This window comes from Glycine max, chromosome 3 (genome assembly GCF_000004515.6).
Source record: "Glycine max cultivar Williams 82 chromosome 3, Glycine_max_v4.0, whole genome shotgun sequence".
In the NCBI taxonomy this organism is placed as follows: domain Eukaryota; kingdom Viridiplantae; phylum Streptophyta; class Magnoliopsida; order Fabales; family Fabaceae; genus Glycine; species Glycine max.
The window spans coordinates 45653912-45676023 of NC_016090.4; the positions used below are offsets into that span (position 1 = coordinate 45653912).

A 22112-nucleotide genomic window follows, 5' to 3' on the forward strand; every position below is an offset into this window, starting at 1 on the left:
AATCATTATTATTACAATCAACCTCTTCAGTTATTATTTCCAACTTTTAAAATTATTATCATTGCAGTAAACAAAAGTTATTAAAAATTAGAAAACATGTAGTAGTTAAAATTTATTAAAAATTACAACAGAAAAAGTCAATAAATATATAATAAGATCTATAAAAATATGATTTGTAATAAATTTTAATTAATATTTCTCTTTTGCTTTTTGTAAGATATTTTTAATTAATTCACATTTTTAAAGAAAATTAGTTAATTTAATTAATATTATTAAATTGTCAATATTTTGTAATGTTTTTTCAAAACTATTGATACCTAAGATACTAGCTGAGAGAGACAGAGACTAGTGAGTATCAGATACATCCTCGCCTTGCTGAAGTACCCATGCTAATGCCAACTGGGCAGGAGTGGCCTGATGCTTCTTAGCAAGGCCTTCAATTCGTTCATATATATTCTTGTTCTTGTCTAAGTTCTCGGCTTGAAAGCGTGGATGTGCTTTCTGATAATTGAAATAACCCTCAGAAACAACATCTTCCATTCTTTGCCAAAAGAAAATGTACAATCTTATATTCTTATGGAGAAAAACAAATATGGTTCACTACTTCAGCTTAAACACACAAGTATTTGCAATTAACAGACAACAAACCAACCAATGTTTCACTCAAGATTGAGAATTGATCATTGCTATTTGATAATTTGTCATTATCAACAATTCCATGGTATGCAGCAGAATTATGTACATGCTAAAATGCTATATACCAGGGAGCTATTTGTAGGCACATTTTCCACAACTCCTTTGCCGCCAAAAAAGCCACGACCAAGAGGATATCTTTGGTATAGCCGTTTGTGTTAGAAATTAAGTTATCCATTGTTTATCAAAGAATTCTAAATTTTATGTTAGTCGACATATTTTTTATTTGGTTTCTAATTGTATTCAAACTTTGATTATGAATGAAATCATATAAACACGCTTTAGCTGCAGAGAGGGACTATCTCTTCTTCAATGTCACGAGTCCACAAAGACCACTCTATTTGCACAGCTGTGATGGGATGAATTGCGTGTGCTCTCCTTATTGTATCTGGGCTGGCTTCAGATAATCCAATATATTTGACTTTACCCTCTTCGACCAATTTCTTAAGTTCACCCACCTATAATATTATAACAAACGTTAATAACATATCTAATATCTAGTGAGATAAGCCAGATAATATCATTATATTACTAAATTTTCACAGGTATATATATAAAGTCTACTATGATCAAAATCATTGAGAGGAAGAAATCCTTAACTGTTTCCTCTATAGGTACAGATGTGTCCACTCTGTGCTGATAATAGAGATCAATGTATTCAACATCAAGACGCTTCAAGCTAGCTTCACAGCATGATCGCACATATTCAGGCGAACCCTTGATCTTCATATCAGGAAAACCTCGTGAAGCAATACCAAATTTTGTGGCTATCTGAATCTTTTCTCTGGGCAGCTGCTTCAAAGCCTAGTAGACAGAATAAAAAAATGACAAAATCAATAACTGATTCCACCGAGTCATAAGTCATTAATAAAAGAAAATTTGCATACAATCAATTTCAAGATAAGCTGCATTACTTGAAGTCTTTGAGCATCAAATAATTGACATGTGTGACACTTTATATGATTATATTTATTTAACTTTTTCTTATACAATCATTTTAATAAAAATATTCCCTGGGAAACAAAAGGGATAACAAAAATTGTCCCAAAAGTCGTGATAGAAAAAAACATCTCTGTTCTAAAATAGTGTGTTTAGTTAGTTAAAATGGGTCAAAATTTCCACTGCAAATAGAAGGAAAAGCAGGTTTACAAAACACAGAAACAGTAAAAAGTAACAGAAAAGAAACGGTTTGTACCTTTCCAACCAAAAGTTCATTAGCATTGGCTCCATAAACATCCGCAGTATCAAAAAATGTGATTCCCTTACTGAACGCATACTTGATAACAGATATGCCATCCTGTTCTTGGAGAGGGTCATTGTACGCTCCAGTAAGGCCCATACATCCGAATCCCAATTTTGAAACCTAGAATGAGATTAATTGTATCAATTATCAAAATAAGAGCAAGTAATGTAGTTAATAGTACCTCAAAGCCTTGGGTTCCAAGTTTAACTGGTTGAATCTGGGCTTGAGTCATTTTGGTTGCTGATTGCACGGTGCTCATTGTCTATTATTATATTATATAGGAAAGGAATCCGCTTTTTGTCTTCGTCATTCTGTGCGTCAGAGGGGCTATGTTTTCATCACTGCTGACGTTTCTGCTTTAATATCTACTTCCTTCCTTCCCATTTTTATGCTTCTCATTCTTATCTGTAAAATCCAGTTTAAGTATAACTCAATTTCTATAATATATAATAGTATTAAAGTTTATCTTAATTGTTGTTGTTGGGCTTATTTTAATTTCATTAAATAATTACTTCAATCCTCAAAGTGGTAGACACTATCACGGTCCATGCTAACTTTTTTACTTTCCTACTCACAAATCAATGGCAGTCAAGCTGACGCTAATTATTTATAAGATTTGATTATCTAATTTATTATGATTAAAATAATAATTAATTTAATTGATAGAATTAAATATTTTAAATTTATATTTTTAAAATTATCATTATCCTTAATAATCATCTTTCTTATAATCAATTGTTAGTACAATTTATTTATGGATATTTTAGTTGGAAATAATTAATACAAAAGAAACAATTACTACTAATTTGAATGGTATAAATAAAAATAAAAGGTAGTATTATTTACTGCAGGTTGTGGTCCAACGCCAGACCAACACTAACTTTTTGTTTTACCTCTCAAATTCATAATTAGTGTCACTAAGGTCAACACTAATTACAAAAAAAAAATACTTTCCGAAAAATATAGTGAGTCATGGTCAATGTTATTTAATTAAAAAATAAAAAGTGAAACAAAATGGTATTCGAAAAGTTGTGTTTAGCTAACGTTGGCCTGACAAACTCTTATAGCGTTAGTGTTATGGCTGATGCTAATTATCATTAATGTATCTTGTAGTCACTAATGTTTCTTATAGTCACTAATGTATCTTATTAATTATACACACCTAATATATCATTTGTTGTCAATATACTAATAAGGTATAGTTCTTCACCTACACAAATATATTGGAATGAAGTGAAGCACATACTTCATTATCTTGGAGGTTTATTTGTTACAAACAAAATATTTGTAAAACTAACCATAACAGTGGCATCATCTAATCAAGCATAAATTTTAGCTTTACACAAGACATAGGGGAATAGAGACCTGGGCTACATTATTGATATTTTTATAGCTTGCTGATATTAGCCTTTGTCAGCCTCGTTAGCCTCATTCACGACTTAGTGGAATTCTCTAACAGAAGTTGAATGTTGAGTGCTTCAGGTTGAGATGCTCGAATCTTTTGGAGGTGTGTTAGCATACTTCCAGGTAATGTGTTCCAGTCCATAGTAGTGTATTCCGCCTGCTACATCACCAATGGGAACCGCCTCAGAAATTTCTCTCAGGTCCTTCTCTGACAGTTTCACTGCTAAGGCACCTATATTCTGATCCAGGTTCTTAATCTTAGTTGTTCCTGTAAATAAATTGAAGAAAATAGTTATGCACTTGCGTTCTAAAATCTTAGCACATGGAATGCACAGTTATACTGCCCATACACCCTAGACCAAGGTGTGTAGTTTCTTCACTTATTTGACATAGCACAAAGTTCATACTGTACATAATAATTTGTTCAGATTTTACTATAAAAAACCATATTCTTGAAAATTAGGTACCCTGCTCAGACTAGTGAGTATCAAATATTTTTCCACTCACCAGGGATAGGTACAACATCCTCGCCTTGCTGGAGTAGCCACGCTAATGCCAACTGAGCAGGAGTGATCCGATGCATCTTTGCAAGGCTTTCAATTCGTTCATATATATTCTTGTTCTTGTCCATGTTCTCGGCTTGAAAGCGTGGATGTACTTTCTGATAAGTGAAATAATCATCACAAAACAACCACACATTCTTTAACAAACGAAACCGTCTAATTTTTATACTCTTACATGGAAAAAAAAAAACACAAATAAGTATGCCATCCACTGCATTGCTACCTCAACTTAAACACAAGTATTTGCAACTGAATAGAAAATAAACCTACTAATATTTAATTCAAGATTGAGAATTGATCATTGCTATTTGATAGTTTGTCACATATTAACAATTCCATGGTAAGCATCAGAAACACACGTGTAAATGCTAAAATGCTATATACCAGGGAGCTACTTGCAGACACATTTTCCAGAATTCCTTTGCCGCCAAAGAAACCACGACCAAGAGGACTATATGATACAATTCCAATACCAAGTTCCCTGGATCACTAAAAGCATTAAAAAAACACAAAAATACAGCTAACAGCAACTCAACCCTTTTCTTTAGCCTCCTCCTTTCAAGTAGAGCTGTAATGCCATGAGCTTAAAGAAGAACTTGAACTAACCTGCAGATAGTAACTATCTGGTCCTCAATGTCACGAGTCCATATAGACCACTCTATTTGCACAGCTGTGATGGGATGAACTGCGTGCGCTCTCCTTATTGTATCTGAGCTGGCTTCAGATAACCCTATATACCTCACTTTGCCCTCCTCCACCAGTTTCTTAAGTTCACCCACCTATTATATAACAAATTAACTTTTTTATTAGTAATATATCTAGTATCTAGTGAGATAAGCCAGATAATAGCATCATACTATGATCAAAATCATTGAGAGGAAGAAATCCTTAACTGTTTCCTCTATAGGTACAGATGTGTCCACCCTATGCTGATAATAGAGATCAATGTATTCAACATCAAGACGTTTCAAGCTAGTTTCGCAGCATGAGCGCACATATTCAGGCGAACCCTTGATCAGCATGTTAGAAAAATCTAATCTCGCAATACCAAATTTTGTGGCTAGCTGGATCTTTTCTCTAGGTAGCTGCTTCAGAGCCTAGTCAACAGAATCAAAGAATTGACAGAACATCAAATTAGTTATAAAAACAACATTTATGTTCGAAAGTACTATTGGGTTTGGTTTCCCCAACATCTCTCTCTCTCTCACACACACACACACACGCAAGCATTAAAATATGTACCTTTCCAAGCAAAATTTCATTAGCACCGGCTCCATAAACATCAGCGGTATCAAAAAATGTGATTCCTTTACTGAATGCATACTTGATAATAGATATGCCATCCTGTTCCGGGAGAGGCTCATTATACGCTCCAGTAAGACCCAGACATCCGAATCCCAATTTTGAAACCTATTATATTAGTAGCATCAAAATAAGAGCAAATAATTAATTAATGTAGTTTGTTTAACATCATATACCACCTCAAGGCCTTGTGTTCCAAGTTTAACTCGTCCACTCTTCGTTGCGCCCATTTCTTTATTCTCCTTTCTAGTTTGCAGTTGCAGCCATACAATTATTTGTATTTATATTATGCAAATACGAAACGCCACACTTCATTATCTCTTCTTCACTGTTTCATTTTGTCGTTCAGATTTCAGTGTGTCAGCGGTGTCCATTTGGGTCACTTTTTACAAATTATTTTTTAAGAGTTTTTACCTTCAACTTTTTAGTCTTTCCTAAATTTTATCCTAACCAATTAATTTAATATATTTTAATCTTAATTTTTTTATAAAAAAACATACAAATTTTATTTTCTGTCGCTAAGTTGAAAACTAATTTTACCTTGACTTTTAGGGTTATGGTAGCATCCCACCTTAGCCCAATAACAAAAGATAACATTTGCAAGTTTTTTAAAAAATTAAAAAATAAAATGTGTCAAATTAATTTGTTAAAAATATAATTTGGGTTAAATTAATTTTGTTTTCTAATTTGGTTTTAGGTTTAATTTGATCCTCATATTATTTTAAAGTTCAATTAGGTCTTGTGTTTTTTTAAAAAGGTTTAATTATGTCTTTTATTTTAAAAAAATGTAAATTAGGTCATTTACTTTCAATTTAGTCCTATTTAAAACTATTTTTGGTCTATTTTTTTTCGGCAAATGGAAGAAAAATAAGACCGTGTTCTATTCTTGTTAGCCAAACTCAATTGTCAGAATTAGTTGAATCACTGTAAAATTAGTTGAATGACTCTCAAATTATGTTTTAGGCAATTAGGAAATAGAAAAAAAAGGCATTGTCTAGAGTGGACTGATAACATAAGTGGTGTATTCATTTAGCTTAGGTTTCATCTAATCCTCAAACTAATGTCATAGATCTCCTGCACTAAATCATCACTCTTCTAAATTAGAAACCCTCGCCTTCACCACCAATAGCGGCGGGTCCACTGCTGCCGCCATCATTGGCATGTGTTCTCAGACATTCCTCCACCACCGTTCCTGACGAGTCCATTGTCGTGCCAACACTGACATTGTAACCACAATTGCCACTCAGACATGATTGTCATCGCATTGCGTACAAATCCATCAGCCTCCCTCACCTTATCAAGGAGAACAAGACCTAAGCATAATCCTTCGATTTAACTACCACAATAGACTCTTCATTGTTGGCCACAACTGCATGTGCTTCGTTGAGGTCGAGAAATTTTCCAAACCTGTATTTTCTGATTCGTTTGAGTTTGATGTTGGTAACTAGAGTGATTTACATATTCATATTTGTTTTGATTTGATGAATTTTTCTTTGTTTTGTTTTTTCATAACATAGGATTTTAGATGGATGACCGTTTGATTTCTTGTTGGAATGAGGGAGAAGGGAATGAATGAGGAATTGGTGGATAGCGACAGTGTTTGTGATGGTGGTGGGTTGTTACAGGAAGGAAGTGGCTGTAGCAGGTGGTGACAGTGGGCCTATGTTGAAAAGCAATGAAGGTTGGACGGAGCGGATGTTAGAAACAATAGGACTATAGGAGTTTTGAAGGGAGGAAGCTATGGCAATGCGGGAGAAGAGATACAGCGCTGAAGGTCTACCCTATTAATATGGACTGCAGATTTTAGCCAACTAACTACTATTAACCAACCATCTAGAGTCCATAGTTTACCTGGGCTATTATCATGCATATTTTAACTCCTATATTGCTAAACAGAAAAGAAACTCAAATTGAAGTTTATTAATATCCTTATCTACTACATCAACAGAATGCATTAGTAGCTTATAGTCGTACTAGCTTTTGCATCTGACATATGACCGCTCACAAAATAGAAAATTATCCAACTAAAAAGGATTTAGAGTGCTTCAAGTGGAGACCCTCGGATCTTTTGGAGGTGTGTTGGCAAATTTCCAAGAATCTTTATCATTTCCAAAGAAGTATTGAGACCCTGCCACATCATGTATGGGAACTGCCTCGGAAATTTCTCTCAAGTCACTTTCTGTAAATTTCAGTGATAATGCACCGATGTTTTGATCCAGGTTCTTAATCTTAGTTGTTCCTGTAAAGGTCCAGTCAAAGTAGCAGTAATTAATTAATTATGCACTCATGAACTATGACAATTTAGTTGTAGACCACTTCATAGTTAAGAAGATGAAAAGACAACTTTATAGTTAAGAAGATGAACAACAATAAGTATAGAAATTGGAATTGTTTTGCATAATATGTTGTTGTTCTGATTGAATAAAAAGAATCATAATCCCTAAAAGGATACTAATTTGGATCAGTTGTTATGTTGAGATGTTTTATCACTTTCTATATTCTAAAAAAGGAAAAGATATTTTGTCACTCACCAGGAATAGGAACAACATCGTTGCCTTGGTGAAGTACCCAAGCTAATGCCAATTGGGGAGGAGTGCTCTGGTATTTCTTAGCAAGGCTTTCTATTTGTTCATATATTCTCTTGTTCTTGTTTATGTTCTCTGCTTGGAACCGAGGATGATGTAAAGTCTGCCAAGTGCCAAGTAAAATAACCAGCCATCAGGCAACCAAATCTCTTTTGTAACTTTTTTTTCTTTCAATTTAAGGCTAACTTTTTCACTCTTCTCAGTAGCTTAGATATGAAAATATAACATGGATTGTACCTTTCATCATTACTTTTGTTCAAACACACAAGAGTTTGCAGTTTGACGAATGCATGGCAATTATAAAATAAGAAACAAATTTGTTAAACATTACGATGTTTCAAGATGAAGGATGGATTGTTAATTTGCTATTATCTCCTAATTTTTCACATGGAAAAATTCTACAATATAAGAAGCAGAGTCAGTGCTAAAATATTGTACCAGGACTGTACTTGCAGGCATATTTTCCAGAACTCCTTTGCCACCAAAAAAGCCTCGACCAAGAGGGCTATATGGTACAATTCCAATGCCAAGCTCTCTATCAATAAAAGCTTTTAACAAAGTGATCTCATTAAAACATAAACAAAAAATCTAGCTAACCAATTTTTTTAGTCTTATTTTTCTACCCTCTTTTCATGTGGCTCATAATTAAACAGAAATTCAAATTATTTATTTATTAGTGAAAAAATAGTTATGAGAGCTGTACATTACTATGAATTTGGGGAAGTTGAACTGACCTGCAGAGAGGAATTATCTCCTCTTCAATGTCACGAGTCCATAGGGACCACTCTATTTGTAAAGCAGTGATGGGATGAACTGCATGTGCTCTTCTTATTGTATCTGGACTCGCTTCAGATAACCCTATATACTTCACTTTACCCTCTTCCACAAGTTTCTTAAGTTCACCCACCTAAAACAATAGAACAAACTTATTGACATGTGACTAGTGACTAGTGTCTAGTGAGATGAGTCACATGATGACAGAATATGTACTAAAAAGTAACAAGTATATAATACATTTCAAGTAGTTAAAAGGTGTATTAGAAGAAGGATCCCCAACTGTTTCCTCTATAGGTACTGTTTGGTCAATCCTGTGCTGATAATAGAGATCAATGTATTCAACATCAAGGCGTTTCAAGCTTGCTTCACAACACGACCGCACATACTCCGGTGTCCCTTTGATTTGAAAATTAGGAAATTTTGCTACTGCAACGCCAAATTTCGTGGCTACCTGGATCTTTTCTCTAGGTAACTGCTTCAAAGCCTGCTCCATAGAATCAAATAAAAACACAGTCCTTATGTAATTCCAGAGATCCATTAGAAAACAAACACATTTACATGTGAGAAAAAAAGTTATACACTAATAGTCTAATTTTTTTTAACTTTTCAAATAATTATCTTAAAAGTAATACAAACGAAGATTTCTGATTGGATGAAAATATAAAACTCTTGTTATAACTTTTTTAGTATAATTTCTTGATTAAAATTTAAGGGGAGGATGCAAAGGAATGGTTACTTTTCCGAGCAAAAATTCGTTAGCATGGTCGAGCCCATAGAGATCAGATGTGTCAAAAAAAGTGATTCCTTGGCTGAAAGCATGCTTAATAACAGATATGCCTTCCTCTTCAGGAAGTGGATCATTATAGCGTCCACTAAGGGTCATACACCCCAACCCTAACTTTGAAACCTATTAGAGAAAGAAAAGAAAAAGAAAACGGTTTTCTCATCATGATGAATTGGAATAAGAGAAAATATCTGAAGCGGGAATAGAACAAGATAGAGTATAGAGTTCATATAATACCACAAGGCCTTGAGTTCCAAGTTTGACTTGAGGAATCTGCACACTCTCTGCTTCAGCCATTTCGACTCGTCCCTGCCTTTCACCTGCTGGATAACTATTACATGGTGCATAGTGCATACGTTTATTTATAACATTATTGGTGGTGTTATACTGTAGAGTATAGAGTAATGATATTATTTTGCTATACTATAATGATCTGTCAAAAGATATTTTTTTCCAATGAATGGTTGGAAGGAAATATTTTAACAGAACAAAATTAAAGTTTACTTTGAATTCACCGATTTTGATGTCACCTAGACTAGACTTTTTGTTTTTGGTTTTTCTGCTTCGCTTTTGTTGTTTTATTATTTCCGTTTTTTATTTTTATTTGATTGGTTGAACTTCACCATGTTTCTAAGAAGCTTGTGCCTAAAGTTTCTCCGGTCATATATTCTTTTTATTCGTTCTGGATCAAAGAATAATTTCACTTGCATAATATAATAAAAAATAAAAAGAAAATGTAAATTGCAATAAATATTATAAAAAAAGGAGAAAAATAAATTATTAAAATTAGAATGGATGACTCTTATAGATGACTCTTGTTTTAATTCAAGTTCAAGATGAAGAATTGATTTTTATTTTTCGTTAATTTTTCACGTCCAAAAAATTCTACAGTATGCAACAGAAACACATAAGTAACTGTTAAAACATTGTACCAGGGTTGTATATGCAGGCATATTTTCCAGAACTCCTTTGCCACCGAAAAAGCCTCGACCAAGAGGACTATATAGTACAATTCCAATGCCAAGCTCTCGTATCAATAAAAGCTTTGTTAGAATAAAGGAGAATGTGGATGAAAGTTTGAAAAAAAAGAAAGGAAAAAAAAAAAGAAGGAAAAAAGGCTTCAAGTCTCACATCGCTCTGGATAAACACTTGAATAGTGTTTCACTCCCTATATATAGAGAGCTCTTTTCTTCATTTTTCTTTGCCCCAGTTGAGAAACATTTCCTCAACTTTTCTTTCTCCCTCTCATATTTTAGCCGATCCATTTCCGGCAAACTTCTCCCTCTTTCTTTCTGTCGCTCTAAAAATTTCGGTTGGCTATAAGAGCGACTTTTTAAGTCATAACTTCGGTTGGCTATAAGAGTAACTTTTTAAGTCATATTTTCGGTTGGCTATAATAGTGATTTTTCAAGTCAAAATTTTCGGTTGACTATTAGAGTGACTTTTCAAGTCATATTTTCGGTTGGCTGTTAGAGTGACTTTTCAAGTCATATTTTTGGGTGGCTTTAGAGTGACTTTTCAAGTCATACAAGAGGGTGTATTTCTAAAAAAGGTTCCCTTAGTGTAGTGGAAATCTTATACAGTGATCTGAACTGTTTTATCCTGGAGACTTCGTGGTTGATAGTCTGCTTGCATATTTTTTGGCAGTGTCACGAAACGTATTAAAGAAAGCCACATTGTCCGCGACTCAGCCAGTAATTTTTTCGGTTTTGCCATAAACTATTGTTACAACAATTTTAAGACGTTTTCGGCTCTGTTATGGCTACCGTAGATATTACTGGCTCGAACAACAATGACCTCAACAAACCTTTTAGGTTTGAATGGTATCATTTCAAACGTTGGCAACAAAAGATGATGTTTTCTTTAACTATGAGAAAAGTTGCCTATGTTTTGAACATTGATATTCCAGTGATGCCTAAAGATGTTGAGAAGGAAGTGAAGGATAAAATGACTATGGACTTGACTCTTTGGAATGAAAATGATTACCTATGCAAGAATTTCATTCTAAATGGGTTAGCTGATGATCTCTATGATTATAGCCCATATAAGTCTGCCAAATTAGTTTGACTGACTCTAAAAGAGAAGTATGATACTGAGGAAGCTGGGACTAAAAAGTATGTTGTTAGCCGCTACCTCAAGTATCAAATGACTGATGATAAATTAGTAGAGTCTCAATCCCATGAGATACAGAAAATTGCTCAAGAGTCATACATAACTGTGATAATTGAGATCAATATGATTGGAGGATCAGATGGATGGTGGGTAGACACTGACGCCTCCTGCTATGTCTGCTATGATCGTGCTATGTTTAAAACATACACGAATAAGAAAGTGTTGTTGGGTGATTCCCACACCTCTATGGTTACTGGAACTAGAGATGTTGAACTAAAGTTTACCTTTGGAAAGACTTTGATTCTCAAAGATGTGATGCATACTCCAGAGATGAGAAAGAATCTGGTTTCTGATTTTCTTTTAAATTAAGGAATAGTGGGGGTACTTCATCCAGTTATCTTCTTGTTATTAGTAGTGAAAATCTTGCACAACCAGAATCAGATATAGAGCCTCTAAGAGGTAAGAGAGCAAGAATTGCTAAAGAGTATGGGCCCGATTATATGACCTATACATTAGAGGAGGATCCATCAAACCTCCAAGAAGCTTTGTCTTCTTTGGATGCTGACTTGTGGCAAGAAGTCATTAATAATGAGATGGATTCTTTAGAATCTAACAAAACCCGGCATTTAGTAGACTTGCCTCCTGGCTGCAAACCAATTAGATGTGAAATCATTGTTGTGTAACAACTTTGATATGAAAGACCTTAGAGAAGCAAGTGTAATCCTTGGTATTAAGATTACTAGGTCAAAAGAGGAAATTTCTCTGAATCAATCTCACTACATTGAGAAGATCTTAAAGAAATATGATTACTTTGACTGTAAACCTGCTAGTACACCATATGATCCAAGTGTAAAACTGTTTAAGAACACTGGTGAAGGTATACGACAAACTGAGTACACAAGTATCATTGACAGCCATAGGTATGCCACTGATTGTACTAGATCCGACATAGCCTATGTTGTAGGATTATTATGCAGGTTTACCAGTAGACCTAGTATGGAGCACTGACACGCTATTGAAAGGGTAATGAGGTACCTTAAAAGAACCATAAACCTTGGATTACATTATAAAAGGTTTCCCGTTGTACTTGAAGGATACAATGATGCAGATTGGAACACTCTTTCTGATGATTCCAAAGCAACCAGCAACTAATATATTTAGCATAGTTGTTGGGCCTGTTTCTTGGAAGTCAAAGAAACAGACTATCGTACCTCAGTCCACTATGGAATTTGAGATGATAGCACTAGCAACTGTTAGTGAGGAAACAAGTTGGCTGAGAAGCTTACTTGCAGAGATTCCGTTATGGGAAAGACTGATATCAGCTGTGTTGATCCATTGCGATAGTACCGCGACTATTGAAAAAAAATGAGAACCATTATTACAATGGTAAGAAACAATAGATACGTCGTAAGCACAACACTGTTAGAGAATTACTCTCAACAGGAGCTGTTAGAGTGGATCACGTACGCACTGATGATAATTTAGCATATCCTTTGACGAAAGGATTAGCTAGAGAGAAAGTCCATTACACTTCTAAAAGAATGAGACTATTGCCCTTATTGCGATGATCATTCATGATGGTAACCTGACCTAAATGACTGGAGATCCCAAAAACTAGGTTCAATGGGTAATAACAAGTTATGAAGTGATATGAGATGAACATGCTGTTATAAGTGAAAGCAGCATGATTCCTGAAGTAACAAGAGGATGAGTTATGAAAAAAAAAAATCGTAATTCTTAATGAGATATATACTCTATGTTGAGTGGAGTACCTAGGCTACAGGAGTACTCTTGATAGACTCACCTATGTGAATGTTGAAGTGGGGGCCGCTTCATATGAAATTTTGGGCAAAAATTTCTAGAGCGTTCACTATACCGGGATAGACGTGCATGACATTTAACGCACGGGCTTTATAGAATACACCTATGAAAAGGTTGTGTGTGGTTTGATGTCGGAGATAGAGTTCAAGACTTCGAGTCACTCTAGTAAAATCTGAATCTTACTCACTATGCAAAGGTTCAAGTTGTATGACACCTTTGTTTATGCATAATTTTATGAAATCCTTGAAAATCTTCTTTTCAAATTTCAAGTGGGGGATTGTTAGAACAAAGGAGAATGTGAATGAAAGTTTGAAAAAAAGAAAGGAAAAAAAAAGAAGGAAAAAAGGTTTTAAGTCCCACATCGCTCAGGATAAACACTTGAATAGTGTTTCACTCCCTATATATAGAGAGAGTTCCTTTCTTCATTTTTCTTTGCCCTAGTTGAGAAGCATTTCCTCAACTTTTCTTTCTCCCTCTCATATTTCAGCCGATGCATTTCCGGCAAACTTCTCCCTCTTTCTTTCTGTCGTTCTAAAAATTTCGGTTGGCTATAAGAGTGACTTTTTAAGTCATAATTTCGGTTGGCTATAAAAGTGACTTTTTAAGTCATATTTTCGGTTGACTATAAGAGCGACTTTTTAAGTCATATTTTCGGTTGACTATAAGAGCGACTTTTTAAGTCATAACTTCAGTTGGCTATAAGAGTGACTTTTTAAGTCATAATTTTTGGTTGACTATTAGAGTGACTTTTTAAGTCATATTTTCGGTTGGCTATAAGAGCGACTTTTTAAGTCATAACTTCGGTTGGCTATAAGAGTGATTTTTTAAGTCATATTTTCGGTTGGCTATAATAGTGACTTTTCAACTCATAATTTTCGGTTAACTATTAGAGTGACTTTTCAAGTCATATTTTCGGTTGGCTGTTAGAGTGACTTTTCAAGTCATATTTTTGGGTGGCTTTAGAGTGACTTTTCAAGTCATACAAGAGGGTGTAATTCTAGAAAAGGTTCCCTCAGTGCAGTGGAAATCTGATACAGTGATCTGAGCTGTTTTATCCTGGGGACTTCGTGGTTGATAGTCTACTTACACATTTTTTGGCAGTGCCACGAAACGTCTTAAAGAAAGCGACATTGTCCGCGACTCAGCCAGTAATTTTTTCGGTTTGTCATAAACTATTGATACAACAAGCTTTAACAAAGTGACTTCATTAAAACACGTAGCCAGCAGACCAATTTTTATAATTTTATTTTTCCACTCTCTTTTCAAGTAGCTCATAATTAAAGAGATGCTAACATAAAAAAAGAGAGATGTTCAAATTATATGTCTTTTTCAGTGAAGAAACAGTTATAAGAGCTATAAATTCCTATAAACTTTAAGAAGTTGAACTAACCTGCAGAGGAATTATTTCGTCCTCAATGTCACGACTCCATAAGGACCACTCCATTTGTACAGCAGTGATGGGATGAACTGCATGTGCTCTCCTTATTGTATCTGGACTGGCTTCAGATAACCCAATATACCTCACTTTACCCTCTTCCACAAGTTTCTTAAGTTCACCTACCTATAATAATAGAACAAACTTATTAATAATATGTATATAGTGAGATGAGCCAAATAATGACAGAATATGCACAAAAATGTAACAAGAACTTAATAAGTTTAAAGTCATTTAAAGGTGTATCAGAAGAAGGAATCCCCATCTGTTTCCTCTATAGGTGCTGATAATAGAGATTAATGTAATCAACATCAAGACGTTTCAAGCTAGCTTCGCAACACGAGCGCACGTACTCTGGTGTGCCTTTGACTTGTACATTAGGAAAATCCATCCTTGAAATGCCAAATTTGGTTGCTAACTGGACCTTTGCTCTAGGTAGCTGCTTTAAAGCCTGGTCAATAGGATCAGATAATGAAACACCCTGTAAATGATTCCACCGATGACTGATCCATTTGAAAAATGGTAAAGAAATGCAATTTTATAATAGAATGATTTCTAATTAATTCACAATATAATAACTTCAAGGCTAAGAATGCATATCTATTGAACCATTGTTTTAGTTTTTTACTTAATTGAAATATTAGGCAAAAGTGCAAAGAAATGGTTACCATTCCGAGCAAAATTTCGTTAGCAAAAGTGTCAAAAAAAGTGATCCCTTTGCTGAAAGCATGCTTAATAACAGATATGCCTTCGTCTTCGGGTCAAACACCCCAACCCCAACTTAGAGAGAATAATGAATTGAAATGGAAAGAGGATAGAATAGAGATAATGTAATTAATACTACCTCAAGGCCTTGTGTTCCAAGTTTCGCTCGAGGAATCTCCACATTGTTATACGATTCAGAAAACAAAATGCTTCTCTCTCTCTCTCTCCTAAGAAAATGGTTCGGGCTTTTTCGGGAGAAGATTCGCTGACGTTGTCGCGGGAACTGCACCATGCATTTGAGACATTTTTCAGCCGTTCAATTTTATGAATCTCTCAAATATCTTAGATATTTTTTTTTAATAAATATGAATATTAATACAGAAATTCTTTTTTATTTTAAAAATTTCATCAATATCTTTAATTTTTTTTCTAGTGTCTTCTTGTCATATACTTATATTTCTCTCTATAAGATAACACAATGTTTATCAAATATTTTATTTTTTAATAAGCTTAATTATAAAGCTTATTATCGTATTTTTGTGATTGAGCAAATTTTATCACCAAACTTATGTTTGTGTGAATTGTACCATCCTACTATTTAATTGTCTCGAATTTTATCACTCCATTAAGTTTTGCATAAAATCTCAAATAAATGAATGACTTGGCAAACAACATAGATGTGTCAAGTTGAAATTTATAATATAATATGATTATAAAATTAAAATATCTTAGTTTTTATAAAATTAAAAACTAAAACGATCTTTTTTTTCCACAACAAATGGGGAGAAGATAATAAAAGAAACATCAAAAGTCTGTAACAATTTTGTTCTTGTCTCAACTTTTAAGTGATATAAAACTTTGTAATTATCTGAATCATTTCTTTAAAAGTGAAATTAAGAGTTGATGAATTTTTTCTTATTTTTATTTCTTATTAGTTAATGTTAGTTGTTACTTTTCTTGTTAGAATATTAATGGAAAGACTTGAACTCATCATATTTCCTCCCTTCTCCTTTAAATTCTTTTTAACCATCAAATCAACTTTATAATTTCTTTATTCTTAATTAATCATTATTTTCATAAATATTCAATTATTTTTAATGTTCATTAAACTAGTATCCTGAGCTTTTATATTGTCTTTGATTAAAATATAATAAATAAATAACATGTTAATTTCCATGACAATAATTATTAGTTCAAAGAAAATTATTATAATTTTTCTTTAGAATTTTTCATTAACAACTTAAAGTAATGTTAACCTATAAATTTTTTTAATTAAGTGAATTTAATGATCACGTCCTATATGTATGTCATTTTGTATATTTAAATTAGCAATTCAGATTTATTAATTTTATATATATCCACGCCATTACATATATGTTAATTTATTTATATTATTGATGTCCTATATATTTATAATAATCATGTGATGAATTACGATTTTAATTAAAAAAATTATTATCATAATTTCTATTATAATAATGAGTATTTAATTTTAATTAAAAATCTTATCAATTCAACTATTAAATAATAAACTATGATGATAAAAAAAAATACAATATTATCTATGGAGGTGTGTTGGCAACTTTCTAGGTAATTTTAGCATTTTCACTGAAGTGTCGAGTCCCTGCAACATCATCTATGGAAACTGCCTCAGAAATTTCTTTCATGCTGTCACTATCTGGAAATTTCAGTGATAATGCTCCGATGTTTTGATCCAGGTTCTTGATCTTAGTTGTTCCTGTAAAGGTCCAGGCAAAGTTGTAGTAATTAATTATGCAGTCACGAACTATGACAGTTTAGTTGTAGACACATATAAGCATTGTTATATTTGATAATAAGAAGCAATAAAATTGGAAACTCCATGAATATAATGAACAACTTATATACAGCTTCAAGGAAATTGTGAACTATAATATAATATATAATTGAATCCTGATAAACAAGGATATAATAATTTGTAGTAGTTGTCATGTTAAGATATTTTATCGCTTTCTATATTTTAATTTTGTCACTCACCAGGCCAGGAATAGGAACAACACGGTTGCCTTGTTGGAGTACCCATGCTAATGCCAACTGGGGAGGAGTGCAATGATGTTTCTTAGCAAGGCTTTCTATTCGGTAATATATACTCTCGTTCTTCTCTATGTTCTCTGCTTGGAACCGGCGATGATGTGCAGTCTAACAAGTGCAATGGAAAAATAGCATGGATGGTACCTTTCATCGTTACTTTTGTTAAAACACACAAGTGTTTGCAATTTGGCAAATGCATTAGGCATACATATTGTGTAGTTATAAAATAGGAAAACAAATTTGCTCAACATTTAATTCAGGTTCAAGATAAATTAAGTGTTGACTATTATTATCTGCTAATTTTTTCACATCCAAAAAAATTCTACTTATTTAGCATAAACACGTAAATATATATGGTACCAGGATACTATTTGCAGGCACATCTTCCACAATTCTTTTGCCACCAAAAAAGCCTCGACCAAGAGGACTATATGGTACAATTCCAATGCCAAGCTCTCTGTATCAATAAAAGCTTTAACACAGTGACTTCATTGTAATATAAACACGTAGCTAGCAGACCAATATTTTTTTTTTAATTCTATTTCTGTACACTGTTTTCATGGAGAAGAACTTAATATAACCTTCAGAGAGGAATTATCTGGTCCTCAATGTCACGAGTCCATAGGGACCACTCTATTTGTAAAGCAGTGATGGGATAAACTGCATGTGCTCTTCTTATTGTATCTGGACTCGCCTCAGATAACCCAATATACTTCACTTTACCCTCTTCCACAAGTTTCTTAAGTTCACCTACCTATAATAACAGAACAAATTTATTAACTACATGTAACTAGTGTCTAGTGAGATGAGTCACGTGATGTCAGAATATGCACTAAAAAGTAACAAGTATGTAATAAGTTTCTAGCAATTTAGAAGGTGTATTAGAAGAAGGAATCCCGAACTGTTTCCTCTATAGGTACTGTTTGGTCCACTCTGTGCTGATAATAGAGATCGATGTATTCTACGTCAAGGCGTTTCAAGCTAGCTTCACAACACGATCGCACGTACTCTGGTGTAACTTTGACTTGTATAATGGGAAAATTCAATCCTCCAAGGCCAAATTTCGTTGCTAACTGGACCTTTTCTCTAGGCAAGTGCTTTAAAGCCTGCTCAATATGATCCATTTAAACACAATTACTATTATCTAAGATGGATTATATAATGAAATAAATAACATATTACTTAAGAAAAAGATAAAAGCACGTGTTAAGGTATTTTACTTAATTAAAATTTAAGGCAAGGATGCAAAGAAATGGTTGCTTTTCCGAGCAAAACTTGGTTAGCGTTGGCTAGAGATATGCCATCCTCATTAGGAAGTGGACCATTATAGACTCCACTAAAGCTCATAGAGCCAAACCCCAACTTTGAAACCTGTTGAGAGAGAGGAATAAAAAACGGTTTCTGAAAATCATGAATTGAAATCGAAATAGGATAGGATAAATTATAGAGTATAGAGTTAATATGATACCTCAAGGCCTTGAGTTCCAAGTTTGACTCGAGGAATATGCACACTCTGCGCATTAGCCAATCTATTTCAATGCTTAGTATGAGCCACAATTACAAGTTTATTGGCTGCATCCATTACAAGAAGGTTTAATTGGGTAGAAGCTGGAATCTTGTTATCTTTGCAGGAACCAATTAATAGCAAACCCTGGGATTTGAAGAGTTTCATCTTTCTTATTCTCAGAACTTCAACTGTTTATCAGATTATTAAAGTAATCTCTCTATTATGGTGTATATGGCGTCCAAGGAGTGAAAATTGTGGGAGAATTCGTTTATCACTTCACTTGGCAAATGGCAACACAGCATATTCAGGGTGGAAATGTTTATTTTGTTGGCAGAATGGCAGCACATGAGTTCAACAACGTGTTGATTCTATTTATTTCGTTCGTAGACAAACAAATTAAATTATCTATTGTTTATGAAGGATGTCTAAATTTTATATTAATTAATCAATATAATTTGATTTGATTCCTAATTGTATTCAAACTTTGATTATGAATAATATCATATGAAGACGTTCTAGTTAAAAATATATATATGGTATTAGCATTTCTTAAACTATTGCTAGCTTTAATTACCTGATGTTAGTATTAGCAATTTATATTATGATACAATGTTATTTTTAACTTTTGGTAATTTTAAAAAATTTAAATTTGATTAAATAATAAAGATGAAAAAATAAATTGAAAGATAAAATATTATAAAAAATTAAAAATGTTCTCATTGAGAAAAAAAAAATTTAATAACATTTTTATTGAGAAATAACTCTTAAAACATATTTATTCAAGATATCTAGTTTATATATATTTAAATATATTTTTTTATTAATCAATATCTAATGTATTTTTTTTGTACATTTTATAATTTTTGTGAATCGGTAAAAAGCAATGCATGTTGCAACGTTTTGCGCATTGCTTTGAGAATGAAAGTTTTTGCCACAAGTGTCACCTCTCTTACACGTGGTGATTGTTTCTCCTACCAACGTCTAACTTTTTTATTATGCACACAAATATAATTCATTTTAATTTTTACAGTTACTTAATACATTATTTATCAAATTTGTATTTATCTTTTATTTTACAAATACTCGAATATTTTTTTAATAAAATGTAAAATAGTTTTCTTTCTCATTCGTTTAAAAGCTAGTTTCTAATTTTTATCTTATTGTTTTATAAAAATATTTAGCCCAACTTAAAAAAAAATACAAAAACTATACCAAACATATATTCTTTTACATATTACTTTTACTTAATGTCTATATATTCAAACGATCGTTTTTCAAGTAAAAGTATAAATAATCTTACTGTCATGTGTCGAAAGGGATGAAAATAGATCAAATCCTTCAATAAAACTTTTTTAACCTAGCTTACATCAACCTTGGCCTCCTTAGGCCCGGCCAATTTTTTTAGAAATAAATCACACCTAAACTTTTATAAATTTCTTAGTATTACTATTACATTAAAATTGTTATGATATATTACGATTTTGTAATTTTTTAGAAATAATATTAAGTATGTTGACCAACATAAATAATCAAATATATAAGTTTATTGAATGATAAATTTATATTTTATTTTTTATGTGTTAAGTAAGAGATTGTGTGTGTCTCAGTTTATTAGATTAGAGAATAATAATCGTGGTATGTAATTCAAGTGTCCTTGATTCAAAAAAAAATTGTATAAAGTAAAAATTAAACATGTATTTTTTTATTAAATAAATTGTTTTCTTTCATATGAATATGAGTTAAGTAGGTTAATAGATTAAGTCATATTTTTAAATAAAACAACTTAAAAATAAAATATATAACAAGTAATATGTCATTCCATTTAATTAAATAAAACCTTGTTTCGCCTAAGCTGTTTCCACTCCAACTTTCACGAATGGACACGCAAACGGGCACTGTATTTGATATGTGCTTGAGATCACGCCCCCCACTCCACATTAGCCGACATCTCCGTCTTGTATTTGTCATTTTCAACTTTTCAACCGACCATTAGTTGTGCTTACGTTTCTTTAAAAAAAAGTTTGTCACATTATAAATAATATTATTTCCGTATTATTTCTTTAAATATTTTATCGTTAAATTAATACTTCAAAAGTATAAAAAAAATGTTACACCGATTAATAATTTAAGGATAACTCTAAATTCAATTCTAGTGATGTTTGGTCAGGTTAAATTTGATTAAATGTGTTCTACAATCAATCAAAATTTAACCGATTAGATTGGATTTGAGTATTTGTAAAAAATTTCAAAATTTAACCCAACTCAATCCCATTATAAGCGTGGCTGAGGATATGATAACAAAGGCACTAAAAAAAATTAAATTATAATAATATTTGACTAATAGAATTAATTATTTTAATGTTAATATGATATTTTTTTAGATAAAAATAAAAGTATTGTATTAGTATGAGAAAATAAATAAAATCAAGATAAGGTTAAAAATAACAACTTAAAAAAAAATCATGGGTGATTTAATTTAATAATTTTAAAAATTATATGAACCAAAATTAATATGTTTTATATTTAATATTTAATTTATATATAATAAAAAAATTAATTATATGATTTGAGTTGGGTCAGATTGAAAGAGTATAATTTGTTACCTAACCCATTTATGATTGGGTCTTAATTAGATTGAATTGAATTCAATCTAAACATGTAGAAGACCCAAATCAATATAATTGAATCAGATTGAGTCATTGATCCAGAATCATGAACACCCATATTCAATTCATATCTCCCTTAGTTTCTATGCAAAATATCCAGACACAACAATCATTAAATTAATTATTGAACCATGATAAAAGAAAGTCATATTTTTTATTGGTAAAAAATTTGAAATTTGATTTCTATAAATTTTCAAATAATTATAATTTTTTATTTTATTCTTTAAAAATCATATATAATCTTAATTAATGCTATGTACTAAGAAGTTTAACAAGAGATCTAACTTAGTTGATTGAGTAAAATGTTTATGTTACAAACTCTTTGGTATCGTGTTCAGTTCTTCTGAATAAAAAATTTACTATGAAATTTTTTACATTTTTAATTAATAAAAATTATTATATTTGGTAAGATTTTTAAGATAATCATTATAAAAAACAATAAAAT

At 32.2% G+C, this 22112-nt stretch overlaps 3 protein-coding genes, 1 long non-coding RNA gene and 1 pseudogene across 14 annotated transcripts; 1 reads left to right on the plus strand and 4 right to left on the minus strand.

Annotated features, from left to right (window-relative positions):
• Nucleotides 1–317: 317 nt before the first annotated feature.
• On the minus strand, nt 318–2339 carry AKR1 (probable aldo-keto reductase 1). 2 transcript variants are annotated; one of them, NM_001249078.4, is given in 9 exon segments: nt 318–355; nt 357–501; nt 762–828; nt 831; nt 970–974; nt 976–1151; nt 1294–1497; nt 1889–2056; nt 2118–2339. In NM_001249078.4, coding segments are annotated over 9 exon segments (882 nt in total). In that variant the 5' UTR covers nt 2196–2339.
• An 820-nt stretch (nt 2340–3159) lies between these two features.
• Nucleotides 3160–5557, minus strand: LOC100798486 (probable aldo-keto reductase 1). Its single transcript, XM_003521708.5, has 7 exons — nt 5385–5557; nt 5146–5313; nt 4797–5000; nt 4510–4682; nt 4288–4384; nt 3848–4001; nt 3160–3608 (listed from the first exon to the last, which is right to left on the minus strand). Exons 1-7 carry the CDS (start codon nt 5433–5435, stop codon nt 3415–3417), a joined length of 1041 nt encoding a protein of 346 aa, XP_003521756.1. The 5' UTR covers nt 5436–5557; the 3' UTR covers nt 3160–3414.
• Nucleotides 5558–6062: 505 nt separating this feature from the next.
• LOC121174622 (uncharacterized) lies at nt 6063–7423 on the plus strand. Its single transcript, XR_005890817.1, has 2 exons — nt 6063–6593; nt 6723–7423. It is a non-coding gene; the product is annotated as an uncharacterized lncRNA (long non-coding RNA).
• On the minus strand, nt 7106–15694 carry LOC100799703 (probable aldo-keto reductase 1). 10 transcript variants are annotated; one of them, XM_014774024.3, is made up of 11 exons: nt 15564–15693; nt 15073–15170; nt 14675–14845; nt 10284–10378; nt 9589–9682; nt 9304–9474; nt 8848–9051; nt 8525–8697; nt 8229–8295; nt 7737–7893; nt 7106–7444 (listed from the first exon to the last, which is right to left on the minus strand). In XM_014774024.3, exons 3-11 carry the CDS (start codon nt 14726–14728, stop codon nt 7251–7253), a joined length of 1209 nt encoding a protein of 402 aa, XP_014629510.1. In that variant the 5' UTR covers nt 14729–14845; nt 15073–15170; nt 15564–15693; the 3' UTR covers nt 7106–7250. The 10 variants fall into 10 exon arrangements, with proteins under 10 accessions (XP_014629510.1, XP_006577296.1, XP_014629508.1 ...); XM_006577233.4 differs by having other exon boundaries at nt 8229–8325; nt 9589–9671; nt 10284–10350; nt 15564–15690; XM_014774022.3 differs by having other exon boundaries at nt 8229–8325; nt 15564–15690.
• A 1226-nt stretch (nt 15695–16920) lies between these two features.
• On the minus strand, nt 16921–20939 carry LOC113001178 (probable aldo-keto reductase 1; annotated as a pseudogene).
• Nucleotides 20940–22112: the final 1173 nt, after the last annotated feature.

Coding starts and splice junctions, on each gene's coding strand:
- LOC100798486 (XM_003521708.5), bottom strand. CDS start 5,435: ATGGGCGCAACGAAGAGTGGACGAGTTAAACTTGGAACACAAGGCCTT. Junction 5,314..5,384: donor TTGGAACACAAGGCCTTGAG/GTGGTATATGAT, acceptor CTAATATAATAG/GTTTCAAAATTGGGATTCGG. Junction 3,609..3,847: donor GGATGTTGTACCTATCCCTG/GTGAGTGGAAAA, acceptor ATTTATTTACAG/GAACAACTAAGATTAAGAAC.
- LOC100799703 (XM_014774022.3), bottom strand. CDS start 14,728: ATGGAGTGGTCCTTATGGAGTCGTGACATTGAGGACGAAATAATTCCT. Junction 8,326..8,524: donor GAGATAATTCCTCTCTGCAG/GTCAGTTCAACT, acceptor TTTTATTGATAG/AGAGCTTGGCATTGGAATTG. Junction 7,445..7,736: donor CGATGTTGTTCCTATTCCTG/GTGAGTGACAAA, acceptor GGACCTTTACAG/GAACAACTAAGATTAAGAAC.